Source organism: Prionailurus viverrinus, chromosome D2 (assembly GCF_022837055.1).
Source record: "Prionailurus viverrinus isolate Anna chromosome D2, UM_Priviv_1.0, whole genome shotgun sequence".
NCBI lineage: Eukaryota > Metazoa > Chordata > Mammalia > Carnivora > Felidae > Prionailurus > Prionailurus viverrinus.
In genome coordinates, this window is record NC_062571.1 from 70775830 (window position 1) to 70792746 (window position 16917).

The window sequence follows — 16917 nt, forward strand, 5'->3', positions numbered from 1 at the left end:
ATCAGCAGTATCACTTGGTTAAATTAATAGAAGATTCAGTAAGGTAAGTTGACAGAGAGAGAGAGAGAGAGAGAGAGAGAGAGAAAATGCTGGCCAGCTGGCTCAGAGCAAGGAGCAGCCGTGTCCACTGGGGGAAGGATGGGCAGAGGTGGGGACAGCGGGAAGGGATGTAACAGAAAGGTTGCATGAAGGAGGCTGTATTTAAGATGTTGCTACAGGGGGCCCCAAGCTGGAAGGCAGGGAGGTGGAAGAGTCCTGGGGTCGCATCGGGAACCATGCTCAGAGTTTGTAGAGAAGCGTGGGTTAGGGAAGAAAGGCTGGGGGCCATGAATGCCTTGGTGACCGCGTCCCCCTCCCTCCCAAGCCTCACTCTGTTCCCCTTTCTTCCTGGCAGCAGTGCCCCCTCCCTTGCTGCACTCAGGGACATGACTGTCAGCACCTCTACCCCCCCTCAGACTTCACTGTCAGCACTCAAGTCTTCAGGGACATGAAAAGGAGCCACTCCCTACAAAAGGTTGGGGAGCCCTGGTGTTTGGAGGTAGGTCTCGGAGCAGAATGACGGTATGAGATGAGCTAGCTCTGAAATGCAACCGCCCGTCCAAAGTTCACCCCGTGTTAGGGCAGGCTGCACCCACCGTGACCCCTACATTCCCTCCGGGTTGCCGTCACATCATCGGGTGCCATGATGTCTGGGTGTTCTGATCACCGATAGGTTTATCATGGCCATAAGAATGCTAGTTTGCGAGGAGAGGGTGGAGGGTGGCGCACCCGTGAACCCAAGGTGCCTGGCTCCCCGTAAAGGCTGCATGGTCCAGGGTCATGTGGAGCTTCCGTGAGAATGATGTTATCCCATTAGACTTGACCCCCAGGAAATAATTTCCTGGGACGTTTCACAGCTCCCAGGGGAAGAGAAGTTACTCCCTCGACTTTGCCTTTGTTATTAGTTATTTAGAACTTAAGGATTTTCTTGTAGAATTCAGGGCACTGAGAAATGCTCAGTCCTCTGCAGCGAGTGATACCTTCCTGAGGCAGCTGTGAATGGCTTTCCTCGCAGCCGCGCTTGTCCAAGGACAGGAAGCATTGTTAATTTCTTTTAAATAATTCAATACTATGTCAATACCCCATATTGCTCCGTGCTTGGGAGTGACAGTTCCCTTCAAATTAGTAGTCTCAAAGCATAAAGACCATGTAGAACATGCTTTCGTTCTCAGAAAAGCAGAAGTCAATGCAGACAAAAAAATTTTAAGTAACTCTTGAGACCTGAATGGCAAATGATTTTGTATTAATGCTAGGTTTTGTTGTTGTTTTTTTTTTTTTTAAGAAAAGTGAATATTTAAGAGCCAATTAGTGAAATGTCTATCTTTTAAAAAACAGTTACAGCACACCTACTACGTGCTGGGGGCTGTGCTGGGCGCTGGGACTCCGGGACAGGGAACAGGCCTAGGCGTAGAGTAATATGTAACACGGGTCCACACGTCTTGCCTTCAGCGAGAGAAAAGGTGTACTCGTTCATCCTCACCAGCTTGTTTTCATGTAAGAAGTAGTAGACAGCCCTTTAAGAGAACTGAAAACATGTGGAGAAACATAGAGAAGAAAATGTGCACACCCACCGTCTTTTTACCCATTTATAATCCCTTAATATTTGCCTGTGTTTCTTCCCCGTCATCCCTGTGTCGAAACTTTAAAAGTGTTCCACAGGATTGGAATCATACTTTGTTTACACTTTTGTATCTTCTTCCCACTTGAGGCGACACCGAGGGTGCTTCCGTGCACCGCAACGTGTCCTAACTCTGGTTAGTAACTCGCTGTGTTAGTGTCCTGTGAAAATCTTCCTGTGTGATGGCCCCCGCTTTGGCCAGATGTAAATAAAACTGAAGATGTTCCTGGTCTCTTTGGAAACACCCTCTTCTCCACCCATGATGGTGCCTGCACTCCAATTTCCTGGGCCGGTGAACACGTAAGGCCCGTGTTCTTTACTGGGTCTGGGTGTGACAGGACAGGGAGGCCTCCCTCTGTGTGCACCAGCCCATGGCCTGAGCGAAGCCTTTTCTCAGCAGCCCCTCCCTGGCCCAGGTTTTAACAAGTGCAGCCGGCTGTCCATCTGACCCTGGATGATAAGGCCACACACCGCACGTATAGTTATTCCTGCCCCAGTGGCCTGGCAAATGGTAACTCATTAATCTTTGGTCAGAGTTACGAGGCAGATAAAAGAGAACTAGGCACCCATTTTGAGTATGAGGAAAATGAAACAGAAAGACTGGGTTTCTTCCTTATAACTCGAGATCTCTGAGGCCAGCGACTGCGTTCATGTCTCCGCTTTGCCCTCAGGACACAGAAACCTCTTCTGGGGGAAGCCCTGATATGCCCTGCTTCCAGCATTGGGTCTAAATCCCTAAATCGGGAATAGGCCAGACACGCAGACGCCCCCTCATGGGCTGTGGGGACTTGGGCAAGTTCCATAGCTGCTCTGTGCCTCAGTTTCTCTGCCAGTGAAGGGGGGGTCACACAGGGGCTGCTGTGAGCATCCAGTGAGCGGAAGCGTACAAAGTGGGGCTTGGCCAGAGTTGCTGGCGACCAGCACAAACACTCGGCAAGGTTCTAGGAGCAAGTGTGTCCATGCGATGGGCTTGCTTTGCTGTGGACATTTTCACGGAAGCTACTTAGGTATTATTTACAGTACTTACTACTTCAGGATTTGCGGTGGGATAGAGAAATCCCAGCGTGGCTGTGCTCCAGGTGGCTCTGGGTTAGCACAGCAGAACCCACGCCAGAGTAGAGTCAGAAGTAGGGGGCGCCTGGGTGGCTTAGTCGGTTAAGCATCTGACTTTGGCTCAGGTCATGATCTCATGGTTCATGAGTTCGGGCCCCGCTTCTGATGAGTCCCGCTTTTCTCTCTCTCTCTCTCTCTCTCTCTCTCTCTCTCTCTCTCTCTCTCATAGGATTGAGTCCAGCCTTCCCTCACCTCTGTTGGCAAGGGGCTTCACCCCACTGTGACACGCTCCGTGTGTCTGTAAAAGGGGATGGGGGTGGCAGACCAGCCTCGCCTGCTTCGCCAGGGGCAGCTACCAGGATCCCTGAACTACTGATCAGAGTGAGATGCAACACAGCGCCCCCTATGGGCCAGGCGCTTCCTGTAAGCACTGAGCTCCCAGTAACTCTAGGACCCGCCCGCAACCCTGAGAGGGAGATGCTGTGATCCCCTTTTGCAAGTGAGCCACAGGGAAGTATAGCAACTGCCGAGGAGCGCACGGCACAGGGGCGTAGCCTTAAAACTGCTGTTAAATGAGGACCATGGCAACGGCACACGGTTCAGGGAAGGATACTAACCATCCTCCACTTGCTAACGAAGATGTGTTGGGTCCTATTCAACACTCTCCCCTCTCAGGGGCTGGGAGGAAGCTTTTGATTCAGGACATTCACAGTCACATCGGGTGACTTTGTGGCATTCTCCAGTGCCACACGCAGGATACTTTGTACCCCAGCCATACTTAACTTTCGTTGTCCCTTCCCTGTCTTTTCTTACAAGGCGGCTGGAGTCTATCCCTTGAGCCCTCCCCTCCAGAGAATTAAAGTTGGTAGACCAACTGAGTAATTATGACTAAGAAAATCAATATTCACCTGGCCGGCATGAGTCACTTCTTTCTAGTTAGCTATTCACATACCTTTTAAAGCTAGCCACACAGTCATTACATTGGGGCTATTAACATGTCTAATAGTGACCATAATAGGGCGGGACCCGTGGCATAAGTGCGTTCAGATAAGAAAGAGTGTTTTTTCCCGTAATTGCTAAGTTAATGCTGTTTTCACGGAAATGCTGGCAAAGCAACCTTTTAAAAAGTTCTTTGTCTGAATCCTTCCCTTATTCCCTGCTTCCCCCTTTTCGGGGGTTGTATAAATTTTTCCTGATCAGTGGTTGGATTAACAAGATGGCAAACGCTGTCCCTTTTGGTGTTTTGGGTAACCTACCTTTTTGCTAGAGTAGAGGCTATTTTTATTTCATATTTAAGGATATGGGAGGGAGTGTGTGTGTGTGTGTGTGTGCGCGCGCGCGTGTGCACACGCCTGCGTGCGTGTATTCAGGGGGGCACATTATTGTTGGTGCTCATTAAATCTCTCAATTTACACATTTAACAAAAAAAAAGACGTCTGCTAACTTTGCAAAGCTAGTCGCATAGACAGGGAGTGAACCATTTTGGCGAGGAGGAAATGAAACTTTTCTTAGGTTTATTAGACCACATCCTATAAATCTGTGGCTTATTATATGTCTGATTTCTAAAAAGCGTGGCATCACAGCTGAAGTTTTATTTTTGCTTATTAGTCACTGGAACAAATGTAGATACTGCTTCATTTCCTTCGTACTCTATCTTTCAATACATGTTATGTATGGAAAATCTGGATTTACACAACAAAGTACATTAGAAGGGAAGTATTTGCTTTATAAGTCTCTGCATTGCAACTTTGCAAGCATTCTGTTAAGCTAGAATGTTTAAGTTGTCGTCTTACTCCTGACGACATAGAGAAGCAGTGAGAAAACAGTACAAGTACCTCTCAAAGGCCAAGTTAATATTGTGACAGACGTCCTTCCATTCTTTCAAAAGGTGTGTTTTAAAAAATCACAGACGGGCCTCACCTCATACTGTGTGCAATTGTTTTCTGTTTATTTTACATCTCTGGCGATGGAGACACCTTCCTGAGTGTGATGTGTGCAATGGAGACTCTCTGTGAAACTTTTCATGGTTGTCCATTCAAGACGTGGGTTTCCCTCAATGTGCTTCGTCATGGCCCCAGTGCACACAGACTGTCTCTAAAATTCCACTGTTACAGGGCAGTTGCATCACAGGCGGGAGCGGATGTGAGTTGGAAATGACAAGGCAAAACGAGTCCAGATATTCCATAATGCCCTCATGATGCGTGGGACCCGTAGCTTCGTGCATACGGCCGTGGACCATTCTGTGCCAGTGCACCAGCAAGTTCCCCCCCCAGCCAGATTTTTTTCTCAGGGTGGGATCGCTAGTGGGACCACCCACATTATTGTGTTATTTCCTCTTGCTCTCATTCTCTACTCGGAAAGCGTCCCGTTGAATTCTTGGAAGGTTCAATGAGTGCGTTGATTTCCTCTACCCGCTAGTCTCCTCAGTCGTAGAAATGGACACTGTCGTGCCCAACTTGGGATCCCTAATGCCTCAGTGGAATCCCATTCCCAGCACATCATGATGTAGCCTGCTTCCTACGTGATTGACCCAGCTTGGACACAGCTTGCACAGGGAAAATAGGCCCAGAGCGGGTAAAGGATCATTCCAGGCCCTATTCCCCACGTGTTTGCCATTCCTTGGACTGCAGGCTGTGAATGCTGTTCTTTTCACTTCTTACTTCCTCCCGCCCGGTGAGGCTGGTCTACAAAGTTGGAAGCCCAGGCACACCGAGCACACGGAGGGCCTCTGAGGAGCTCACCCGTGTGGAAGGTGTGAGTGTGCCCTGCCCTGTGTCCCCACCTCTCGGGCCGCCTCACATCCGCTGGGACGCCCCAGGCTGTATCACGGCTCTTATCTTTGTGACTGCCTCCTTTCCCCTATTCCTGTGAGTCACATGTTTTCTTTGCATCCCATGTGACAAAGGTCATTAATAGAGAAGACTTGGCTTTTGATGCGTGATGTGTTATCACCCGCATGGTTTATTGTTGTTGGGTCCTCCCCTTTTGTAATTCTGTGAGGCAGCAGATCACTTTTTAAAGGGCTAAACTGTGTCAAGGGAGAGTTGAAATTAGCCTTCAGATTTTTTTTTTATTCCTTAACACGTTTCCCTCTCCATCAGATGACTCGGTCGGCAGCCGAATAGAGGGAGTGGATGCTTTACACTAGTGGTTGTGACCTTACCTGTCACATCAGTCTGTGTGTCTGTCTGTCTGCCGTGATCTCTCTGTTTCTCAGAGTGCTGCTTTTGGTGTCTTTAGTGATGTCACTGAGGTAGATGCGTGGACTTTAAAGAACAGATAGGAACCGTATTTCAGCCCAGGCTCCGGAGCTGCGTTTATTCATTTTTATTGGGCAATTATTGTCAGGTAAGCAGAGTAGGAGATCTCAGTTTTCATCCTTCCTTACCAGGCCAGTCCTCTGCACCTTATTCAAAAGGTATTAATTACCTCAGCTGCTGGGAGCTTAGCAAGAGGCAATACCAGGAAATAGATCGTTTTCCCTCCTTCATTTCACGCACTGCCAGCTTTCTCCAGCACATCTCCGAAAGTCCCCTTTCAGGCCTGTTGGGTTAAAAAAAGGCAGTAGTGAAAGATGTCCCCGCCCTGTTTTGGTTTGCTGCCGGGAGGAAGGTGATAGAAGTGGCCTAGGATCCTTGGTGGGGCCAGGTTCGGGTTCTGGCCGTCCCTTCCGTGGCGGTCCTCTCCCATCAGTCGCTGGCCCCCTCTACTGGAGCTGAAAATGAGGAAGGAGGTGGCCTTTGCACAGCCACGGAGTTCTCAACTTTGTTAGAAACCTCCCGGGGCGCGTGCGCCTGTCCGTGTGCTCACGCACGTGTCTGGGGCCATGCCACCCAGTGCAAGCGCGCCGTCTGCTGGGCCGCCTTTCTCTCTGGGAACGTCGAAGAAGAGGACTGCTTGTGCCCACAGTGAAGGTTTCTGTTTGGGAGAGTCCGTTCCTTCCCCCGTGGGAAGGAACTAAAGTCACCAGAGAAAGAAGGAGAGAAGCAGGGGAGGTGGGGGCGGGGGGGATCGGGGTGACGGAAGGTGTGCGGCTGCCCTACTCGGTGTATTTCCCCGCCCTGCCGGCCACCGTGTCTGCCAGGCTCTGTTGGAGCCCCTGCACCGCAGCCCCGCACCCCGGCCGTGGCCTCTTGCTGCTTAGGAAAACAGAGCTGGCGGGAGAGGACTTGGGACGGAACATGAGCTATGGGGCCGGGGCGGAGGGATCGGGGAGCTTTCGATCACTGCTGCTAGGCCTGGCTCGCCACGCTGGGGTTTCTGGCAGGCCCGGTGGTTCTCCAGGAGCCAGGGTGACAGGTGAGAGGGCCCCTCTTCCTGCGAAATGAGGAGCCCCTCCAGCAGAAAGTAGACAACATTTGTGACCGCCCGGAAAGACATCCAGTCTGTTGGTTGTTCACAGCTCCGTCGCTCGGATGTTTCTTTCCTCTGGCCGCTTTTTCCAGAACACATGAGAAAGACGGCTGGAGGTGAGCGGAGGAGGAGAAGATCGCTTGTGGCATCTTCTGCGGGCTTCAGAAAAGCGTGCGGTTCCGAAGGGAAGTGGGGCATCTCTGGGCCTGCGGCTGTCCTGATGCGCGGCTGTGTTTGCTCCTAAATGGAACGGGACCTCCTTTCTCCTTGGCCCTGCCCTGCTTTGGACGGCAACGCGTACTCAGATCGGGTTCCCGTGCTGGCCTTTCCTCATTGCAGTTCTGCTTGATTGGGCCACCTGCAACTGTCCATTTTTCAGTCTGGCGCTTACTACCTACGCTTTTGTGCCCCTGAATTTAGGTCTGGTGACCAAGGTTCTTTTGAGATGTAGGTTTTAAAAATAAGTAAGTAAATAAATACATAAATAAAGACGCATAGACAGACACACACACACAGCTGACCCTTGAACAACGTGGGTTTGAACCGCATGGGTCCACTTATAGGTGGATTTTTTTTGGATGGGTCCAGTACAGGACTACAAATGTACTTCCTCTTCCTCACAACTTTCTTTTCTTTTCTGTTTTTAAAAATAGTTATCTGTTTGTTTTTGAGAGAGAACACAAGCAGGGTGGGGCAGAGACAGAGAGGGAGACACAGAATCTGAAGCAGGTTCCAGGCTCTGAGCTGTCAGCACGGAGCCCGACGCGGGGCTCAAACTCACAAACCGTGCGTTCGTGACCTGAGCCAAAGTCGTATGCTTAACCTACTGAGCCACCCAGGCACTCCTTTCTCACATTTTAAGTAATGTTTTCTCTTTTGTAGCTTCCTTTATTGTAAGAATATAGTATATAAGACATGTGACATATAAAATATAAAATACGTGTTAATTGATAGTTTATGTTATCTGTAAGGCTTTTGGTCAACGATAGGCTATTAGTAGTTAAGTTTGGAGGAAGACAGAGTTACAGATGGATTTTTCTTAACAGTTTATTTTATGGGTGAGAGGGCGTGAGTGGGGGAGGGGCAGAGAGAGAGGGAGAGAGAGAATCCCAAGCAGGCTTCTTGCTCAGCAGATGGATCTCATGACCTGAGCTGAAATCAAGGGTCGGATGCTTAACCAACTGAGCCACCCAGGCGCCCCCTACATTTGGATTTTTGACGATGTGGGGTTGGTTTTCCTGATGCCTCCCCGCTCTGGCTGTTCAAGGGTCAACCGTATTTTAAAATCTGTCATCCAACAACATCGACTTTTCTTTCGGTCTGTATATAGTTTTGTGAATTTCCGCGTGAATCTGTATTACCACCGCTGCCATCAGGATACAGAAGGGCTCCATTGCCCTATACACACCCATCTGCTGGAGGTGTGTCATAGGAGATGTGGGGGTTAGTGTGACCATTTTTACCATTTGAAAGGCAGCATTGACTTGCTTCGTCTCTCTCTTGGAGACGTGCGTTTTCCGCTGTTGGTTATCAGAATCTCTGCTCTGGTCTTTGTGCCTGCTTCGGGAAACGAGACGTAACCGTGGCGCCTTGCTTGTGAGCTCGTTAGTTATTGACAAGTCTTGGTGGGATTTTCTGGCTTTTATACTGGCTCTTCTTGGGCATGTACCCAGTATGCTTTGGGCCACCTCGTGGATTTAGGGGAATTCAAGCTAAGTTTGACAGTGACCAAAGGAAAAAAAAAATGAATCAAGGATAAAGGATGTACATTATTGCCACCCGTATAGACGGCAATGTGATATGAAACAACTTCTGGAATATTCCGCCTTGAATTATCTATATTACTCTTTCGCAGATGTCGGGACAGATTGTCAAGGTTTAGGCATAACGTGTAAAATGAAGATGGTGTGTTTTCTGTAGATTTTGGTGGCCCAGCGTGGTTCTCCCAGGCCGTCCTCACTTATGCCAATACTTAGGTGAAACCAGGGATTTTGAGGTGCTTTCGTGATCAGTGGTATGTCCCAGGTGCTGGGACAAGTAGGGGCGTGAGCAGGGGCGTGCGTGGCAAGGCCGTGGTGGTTCAGAGCTAATGCTTTCCTAGGGGAAAGTGCACTGCAGGGACATGTATGTGATGAGGATCCTGTGCGAGTGCCTGTCCTCCTCTTGAGAAATGAGCAGAGGTGACCTCAAAGGTGCTCCGCTCAGAGGGTCACACTTGACTGGACAGCAGATGACGCCTTTGCCGTGGATTCTGCTGGGGAAGGTACAAGCGATCGTACACATGTAAATTGTTGTGTCATCTAATTCCCGTCTTTGTAATTACTTGGAAACCTGCCACTGCAGCCAGTTGAGAAGTGGAAACAGTGACCCGGTGCAGAAAGCAGAAATTGTAGGGGGGAGTGACATCCAGAAACACAGTCGTAACTCTCCTTCTGGCTTTCTGGCATCTAAACGCCCCCTGGAATCGGGAAAAAGGATTCTAACTGCCTTCTACAAAAGTAACCCAACTTTCCTGGCTCCGCTCCCCTCCTCCCAGCCTCTCGCTGGCCAGGCTGAAGAGTTTGGTAGATTCAGGGCATCGATGATTCAGCTAAGACGAGCGAGTTTTGCTGATAAGAAACTTTCATTGTCGGGCAACAGATTCCTGTAGAGGAATGACTTCCAAGTGGGAGAAGAATGAATGGTTTCCATTTAAGGAAGACAAGAGCAACAACACACACGAAGCAAAGCAACACAAGCCTGGGTACCTCGGCAGAACAAGAGGAGTACAGCGGGGTAGAAGCAAGTTGCATTTCTGCATCCGGGTTGCACTGATAGAGGACCTGAGACAGGCGGCGGCGACATTCTTTTCCCCCGTGGTGCAAGTGTAAGCATGGGGCCCGGTGCCACAACTCTCCAACTTGCTTCTAGAAGAGCACGCAAAAAGCTCAGCTCCTCTCTGAAAGTCCTCGCCATTTGTCTGATTGACGTTGGAGACGTGGTACCACTTCTACAAACACCCACATGAGAAGGTTTATTTATTTTTTTTATTTGGGCGACAGATCTCCCGTTAGGGCGCTAAAAGATGAAAGCACTAAATATTTGCTTTAGAGAAACACAGTGAAAGGTTCTCTCATCCTCCCAGCTGAAAACTGATGGGCTTAGAATTCCATTAACCGAATTGACTGTCTGCAGTTACACTTACTGCCCCCCTCAAGGCATGATTAACAAGTGGGGTAGAAAGCCAGGTTGGACAGTGGAGGATTGTACTGGATTCTTTTTGCATGTTGAGTGCAACAGGGCTGTTTTGCGGAAATGGAGGTTCAAGTTAGCCCAAAGAAATTCCTGCCTTCTTCAGTGTCGATCTCCTCCTCCTGGGTTTTTAATAGCACGGTCTTCCCATCGGATTTCCTCTCCCTGAAAACAATCCACTTGTTAGTCTGGCTTTCAGGTTTAATGATAAAACTGTAATTCTCGCAAGGCTGTTTCGGATGAGATCTGTTGCCTCAAAAGACGAGAGAACGTTGTTTCGGTACTCGGTGGTAGTTATTGCAGAGATTGTAATGAAGCAATCGGGAGCCTGGGGTGGAGACTGCATGAATTCAAACTCTGGCTTTGCGACTGGCCAGCTGAATGACCACACGCATCTTCCTGAAGCCCACCTAGGGGTCTAAGTTTTCCCATTTTGTATCTACCTTCATTACGTGGGAGATTTCAGTGAATCTACGTATGTAAGGCAGATGGCGTATGTGGAACCTGGTAAACATCTGTCGACGTTAGCTCTTCCTTATTAATTCTCAGTGGGTATTTTTTAAATGCATCTCTTTGGTGGGAAGAAAGAACTCGCCCCCTGGTGGGGGGTGTGGTTTAGTATTAATAGTCCCCACCGTTTGTTAGAAATTGCAGTCCTTCGGGGCATCGGCTCCAGGGTTTCAGAATATTCTTGTTTTGCCCTCACAGCTACCCCATGAGAGAAAAACTAACACTGTTCCCTTCCCATTTTATATATAAATAAGGTAGTGGTAGCTTACTGAGTGCTTCCTATAGAGCAGCTCTGGCCGAAGTGGTTTTCATCTGTTAACTCAATTCTTCCACCAGGTTGGTACCGTCTTCCTCATGGTTAAAGAGAGGGAAATCGTGGCACACAGTTTTCAAAAAGAATGTGCCCATGGTTCCGCTGCCTGGTTAGGGCTGGGGCTTGAAGGCTGAGTCTTCATATGTTTGCAAAGGCGAGGGGCTCACCTCCCTCTCATGCCAGCTCCCTCTGTTCTATAACATGTGCATGGGCCCAGCGCACCCCCGTCATGGACAGGAGGCATTGAGCAGACACACAGATGCTCTCCAGATACGCCGGTTTATGATAGTTGGAAAGAAAAGTCTTTATTACCGGAAGTTGTGGCTTCTGAGTCTCTTGGCAATTGGCAGCCTCGCTTTTTGTTTTGTTTGGTTTTGTGTGTGTGGCTTTGTTTTTTAAATAATTAGAAACAGTTAGACTCTTGTTACCACCCACGGTAAAAAATTGCTGGGATCCGCAAATGAAGGGAAAAAAAATTAGGCCATTTGGTGGAATGATTAAAACAGGTCTTGCAAGAGGAAAGTTTATTTTTGCCGAGCGGGCTTTCCATGTGTAAATGCTGAGGAGCCCGTGTTTTTCACCTCCTCCTTTGTAGGACACAGAACCAAATAATGGTAAAGGGGATTGCTGAGGACGGGAGGTGTTCCGTACAAGGTGGCTCTGGGAGGAAGCCCACATTTTTTGGTCCTTATTAATGGTATGTCTTCTGTGTGAGTGGGTGTGAGGACCAGAGCATAAAGCATATATTTTGCGCAGCGTGTGGTCCTTTCTCCCGCATTCCACTCCCCATGATGGTGGGCTAAGTTAGGAGGCAGAGGAAAAGTCCATCATGTGGACGGCACCGTGGAAGTGGGAGCGAGCCAGGCCTCTTCCCAGGTCAAGAGACTTTCCCAGGTCTCAGTGTCCCTGGGACTCTAGGACTGTACTCTGATTATTCAAGCTGCTCCCCACTTGCGTGCATTGAATGACATCAGTGCCCTTGCGTATCTATGTTGTTCCCCTCACTCACACCCTTCCCAACATTGAGGATGGGCCATGGGTCAACTGAGTTGATGCCTTCAGTCAGGTCAGACGTGCTGTTCTTTGGAGATCCTTCACCCCCTGCCATCTCTGCCAAAACCTTCCTTGGAGTTTCGAGACTGTAAGTGGTCACATGAGTGAAGAGATGATTTCCTAATCCTCGTGGGAGCCTAAGGATTTGCCTTTGTGAAAGAAGGAACATCCTGCTGGAGGGGTGTCTGTCTGTGCGTCCCATTTGAAACCACATTGCTTTTGACTTCTCTTCTATGATGATTCCCAGGCAACCTCCTCTTGCCATCCTGATTGTTTAAATTTATGGGTTGTTAGCAAGCAATATTTTGATGCTATTCTTCTAGCCAGAGGCCAAGATCCCTTGTGGAGCAGCGCCTGAATTTAATAGATGTCATCTGGACACCAGGGAGGGGCATAGAGCAAGCAGCACTGGGGGAAAACGCTTAGAAGTAAGATTCTACCCCTAATGCTACCATCGCCCGGCCTCTTCTTTATCCCTTTCAGGGCAAGGCATTCAGAGTGATTTTTTTTGGTGATACCGCAGTATAGTATACAGTAGCCTATAATTTTAGGACAAAGGGTACAGTGTCTTAATGGACTTGCAGACAGCCTACAAAATACATCGTAAGCTCCCCTTTCAACTTAATCTTGAATGTCTCGACATTATCGAGCCCCACTTCTGGTTTTTTACAGTGCCTGACGATCTGGCCCTATCTTTGGCAATATCGGGTGACACTCTGGGAATGCTTATTCTACTCTTCCGGTTGGCTGGGGGCTTGGTTCCCAGGCCAGGTTCTAAGGTAGACAAGGCGGTGTCATCTCTCTACCTTGGCGGATGAGGATTAAAGGGGGCCCAGAAGTAATGGCGTGAAGCAGGGATTTCAGCCCCCACTTGTTCAGACATCGGACTTCTGACAGCGGTCATAAAGGCCATTCACTTGAGTCTGTAGGACAGGCCTCTACTGCTTGTGCACACAAATTATGAAAAAGCCTGAAAGACAGGTCTCGTGGACTCTCGGGATAACACAACAGAGACACCAGCTCTTGGGACAGCCTGGGCGCATTTAGCATGATGTCAGTGAACGCTGTTGAGCCAGGCACCATTCTGGTGCTGGGGATCAGGGTAGGAGCAGATGGCTTGAGTCCATCCCGAGGTCCGCTCATTTCCGAAGCATCATCAGAAGACGCTGCCTCCAGAGCCCCCTGGAGAAACCCAAACTCCCGCAGTGGTTGGATCCCTCCATGTTGGTGCGAATGGGCTTGGTAGTGAGGCTGCCAAAGAAAGCCACGTTAAAGAGGGAGTTTTGTGGACAAGCCTGCCTTTGGGGTTTGGAGAGTTACCATGCATAGCTTAGATGCGGCCAGACCCATTTTTCTGCTTCTTCACCCCTCACTTCCCGCCTTCACTCCTCCATTTTGTCCCCCTAGTGGGATTTCTCACCACGTTTTTGTTCTTGCTCGTTCAACATCAAGTCTCTGCTCTGCCTCTCTTCCAACCACAAAGATCTATGTACGCCTGTCTGTGGGACGCATCCTCTGTGGGCTCCAAACGGATCAGCGTCTGAGCGTTCTAGTCTTTAACAGTTTAGAAGGAGGGGAAAGAAAGATAATTCTAAAAGCACCATAAGCTGGAGCTATTTAGAATAGGGCCAACAGCCCTCCATGCTCTGGGGATCAATGTTTTTAATTTGGCTCCTGGTTTATTAAGAAAAGATGTGGTCTCCAGAATTAAATAATAACAATAATAATGATAATAATAATAATAATGATAATAATAATAATAATAATAAAGGTGATCTAAGGAGATTGACTGGGACTCTCTTGTGGGTAAGGAGATAATAACACATTGAGTGTTACCAAACAGGTAGTGAGCTCTTGGTGAGGTCATTGTATACACGGGCCTGGGATGCCAGTGCCAGACAACTGAAATAAGCCAGGTCAGAGAAGTGGACCCGAGTGGCTTAACATATTGGCACAAACAATTCCTGGTGCATGTAACCCCAACCAGAGAGTACTTTGTTCACTGTGGTCAGGGTGGGTGGGTTGGTAGAATCAGTTATAAGATTTTAGGATTGTGAGAGGTCTCTGGTAATCAAACCTGCCTGTTTGTCCAGTCCTTTCTGTAAACCTGGGAAGCTGAGGCCCGGAGGGAGGAGATGGCTGCCAGAACGTCATACTGTCAGGCGTCAAGACTAGAATCGGGTCCTCTTGGCTTTTCTCTTTCCATTCTGTCACCCCTGATTCAAGGTCTTTTGACTTTGTGAACCATTCCTGTCAAGCGCCATTGATTTGAAGCTCTTTCTAGATTGGTGTGTTGAAGTTACGCACGTTCGTTAGGAATTCGCTTGATTTCCATTTGGGAAGTCCTCATTTTCTGGGATGCTCTGGGTGTTGACATAATGATGATCCAGAGGCTCGTTCCTGATGGTGTTGATCACGTACTAATAGGATTTTCTGTTGGAAGTTAACTAGGAAGAGGTGAGCTGTAGCTCATACATAGAGAGTATTGGAAACTTTTCCAGCAGTGAATGTGCTTTAGCAATACATGGGAAATCAGATCTTACCGTTCATTTGTGTTTTGAATGCTGGAGGGACAACGACTCTTTGGCAGGGAATTGTATCCTCCTGTATAATCCTACCACCTTTCCCAGAGGACCGGTATTTGGGGATTCTTTCACAGTGTTGCTTTCTGGATTTTTGTTAAAAAGTCACGCACAGAAATGTGTGAAAATGATTCATTGAAAACAAGTCTGATACCAACACTGTGTGATAAAACTTGGAAAGCGTCTAGGTTGGGGATCTCCAGTACTTGAACTCAAAGTATGACTGAGTTGACCACAATAAGAACAGATTCACTTCACCCGTGACTTTTAAGTTTTCGCTAAGAGCTCTCTTCTACCCCGTGTGGTCCCATGTCCTGTAACTGGGACATGAGCTGGTACCTTGCTTCCGAGTTCAGCAGGTTTGTTTTGACTTGCAGCCCATGATGGGAGGGGAAACTCTCGTTATGTAATGTTAAACTGGGCCTGGAATGTCAGCTGGGCTAGGCCTGCCAAAGCTTGAAGAGTTGGTTGGGAATGGGCTATGTTTAGTATGACTAATCCAGCTTGGCTGGGTAGAGGGGTGGGTGGGTGTCTCACTGAGAAGGGAGGGATGATTTGTGCTATTTCGAGTCTTAGTACTTCATGTAAACTCTACAGGTCAAAAAAAAAAAAAATTGTTGAGCCCTATGACCAACTAGTAAATCAGGGCTGTTGACTGATACCCAAGATCCCTATAGAAATCTGTGGTCAAGATCAAGGTATATCAATCACTTGCAGTTAGGGAAGTAACACTTTGGGTTATGTCAAATGGTGTTTCTTTAGTAGCCTATACTGGTCAAGTTAGCAGGAGTACTTTGTAATTATAATAATTATACAAAGTAAACACTAGGTTCCTTAATAAAAACAGCAGTAAACCCTAATAAAAATTTAAAGCAAAGAAAGGGGTGGGCTATTTTCCTAATAATGATTCCAAAGTATAATTTAAGGTCCATCTACTGACCTTGCTGGTTGCCGTTTGGGAACCGTTTTCTCTCTTTGCCCTCATGGGTCCCCTCCTGAGGCTCTTGGCTCAGCTTCCTCTTGGCTCTTCTTAGGGGCAAAAGAATCCCATTTTTATGCAAATGTATTGGCGGTGAAGGTAGGAACAATCAGGAACCTTGTTTGCACTATGAACCTGAAAACACAATGTGGTCCCCACCCCCACCAGAAAAAGGGTGCGTTTTGGTGGGGATGGCAGAGCCCGGCCTCTGCCCTGTGCGAGGTAAGGGGGGGGGGGGGTTCGCTTTTGTTCCTTCTCGGATGAATGGAAGTAAAGTGTTCACTGAACCTGGAAACACCTCCTTTTGTATCCGGTGCTCTCCTAACACCGGCCGTTAAACTTGGGGCAATCACTCTTGGTGGGGGATTGAATGGGGCCATTGTGGGGGGGAGGGGCTCACACGGAAGCCATTGAGGGCATAGAGATGCCATTGTTTCTCAGCAATAAGAAAAGGAAGAAGACTTTGGAGACCTCCAGGCATCAGTGTGGCCACCACACTGACTGCTTTTCTAGGTTTGTGTTATCCCCAAGGAATCCGCCCCGCCCCAACCCAGTCGTAGGGCTGGGCAAGGAAGCACTGCAGAGCCCCCTACTGTATACACATGCTGCCCCCGGGTGCATCTGAATGTGGGCCTTTTCTGCCTCCACATTTGCAGGATGCCGCCTGCCACAGGCCCAGCCGTCATTTCTGCAGGGAGGTGGCTGTTTTCCTCCAGGCATCCAGTTAAAAACATTTGTTAAAAAATCACTCCTTCCACCTTAGGCATGACAGACTCTCCCAGTTCCCTGCCAGTGACTTTTTTTGTGCCACTTGCCTCTTGCCGTCCAGTCATTCAGAGGCACTTCGGATCTTCATCGTAGCATTTGGCCTCTGTTGTATTTAAAAAATCCGAAGGCAGATAGGCTATTGAGGGTTTATCTGTACTGGTTGTGCTGCAACATACCTGCCACCTGTCCCCTCGGTCAGTGACGGGAGCCACTGCAATCCCAACTGACACGGAGGTTTTACACGCACCCACAGACGCGTGCACGCACCTGGGAGCAGGTACTTCTTGCTTTCCAATTGCTGTGCTGGCACATTTCCATCCTGCCTCTGCCGGGTAGTATTGCTTTGGAGGGGATTTAGTCTTGGGGCTGGGAAGAGTAAGAAGTACAGATTCAGACTGCACCACTTACGGTGCTGCCC

The 16917-nt window shown here is 48.6% G+C and overlaps 1 protein-coding gene across 28 annotated transcripts in view; it reads left to right on the top strand.

The window, feature by feature from the left end:
* The window catches only part of TCF7L2 (transcription factor 7 like 2), a 202952-nt gene that overhangs the window by 126622 nt on the left and 59413 nt on the right, over positions 1 to 16917 (top strand). For 8 of the 28 annotated variants that reach the window (XM_047824753.1, XM_047824759.1, XM_047824758.1 and 5 more), the window contains one exon: positions 395 to 538. The exons of 17 other annotated variants lie outside the window; for them this stretch is intronic. In XM_047824753.1, coding sequence (XP_047680709.1) covers positions 395 to 538 — 144 coding nt within the window. The remainder of the gene's footprint in view (positions 1 to 394; positions 539 to 16917) is intronic. 3 more of the 28 variants (XM_047824754.1, XM_047824761.1, XM_047824773.1) reach the window with 1 other exon arrangement.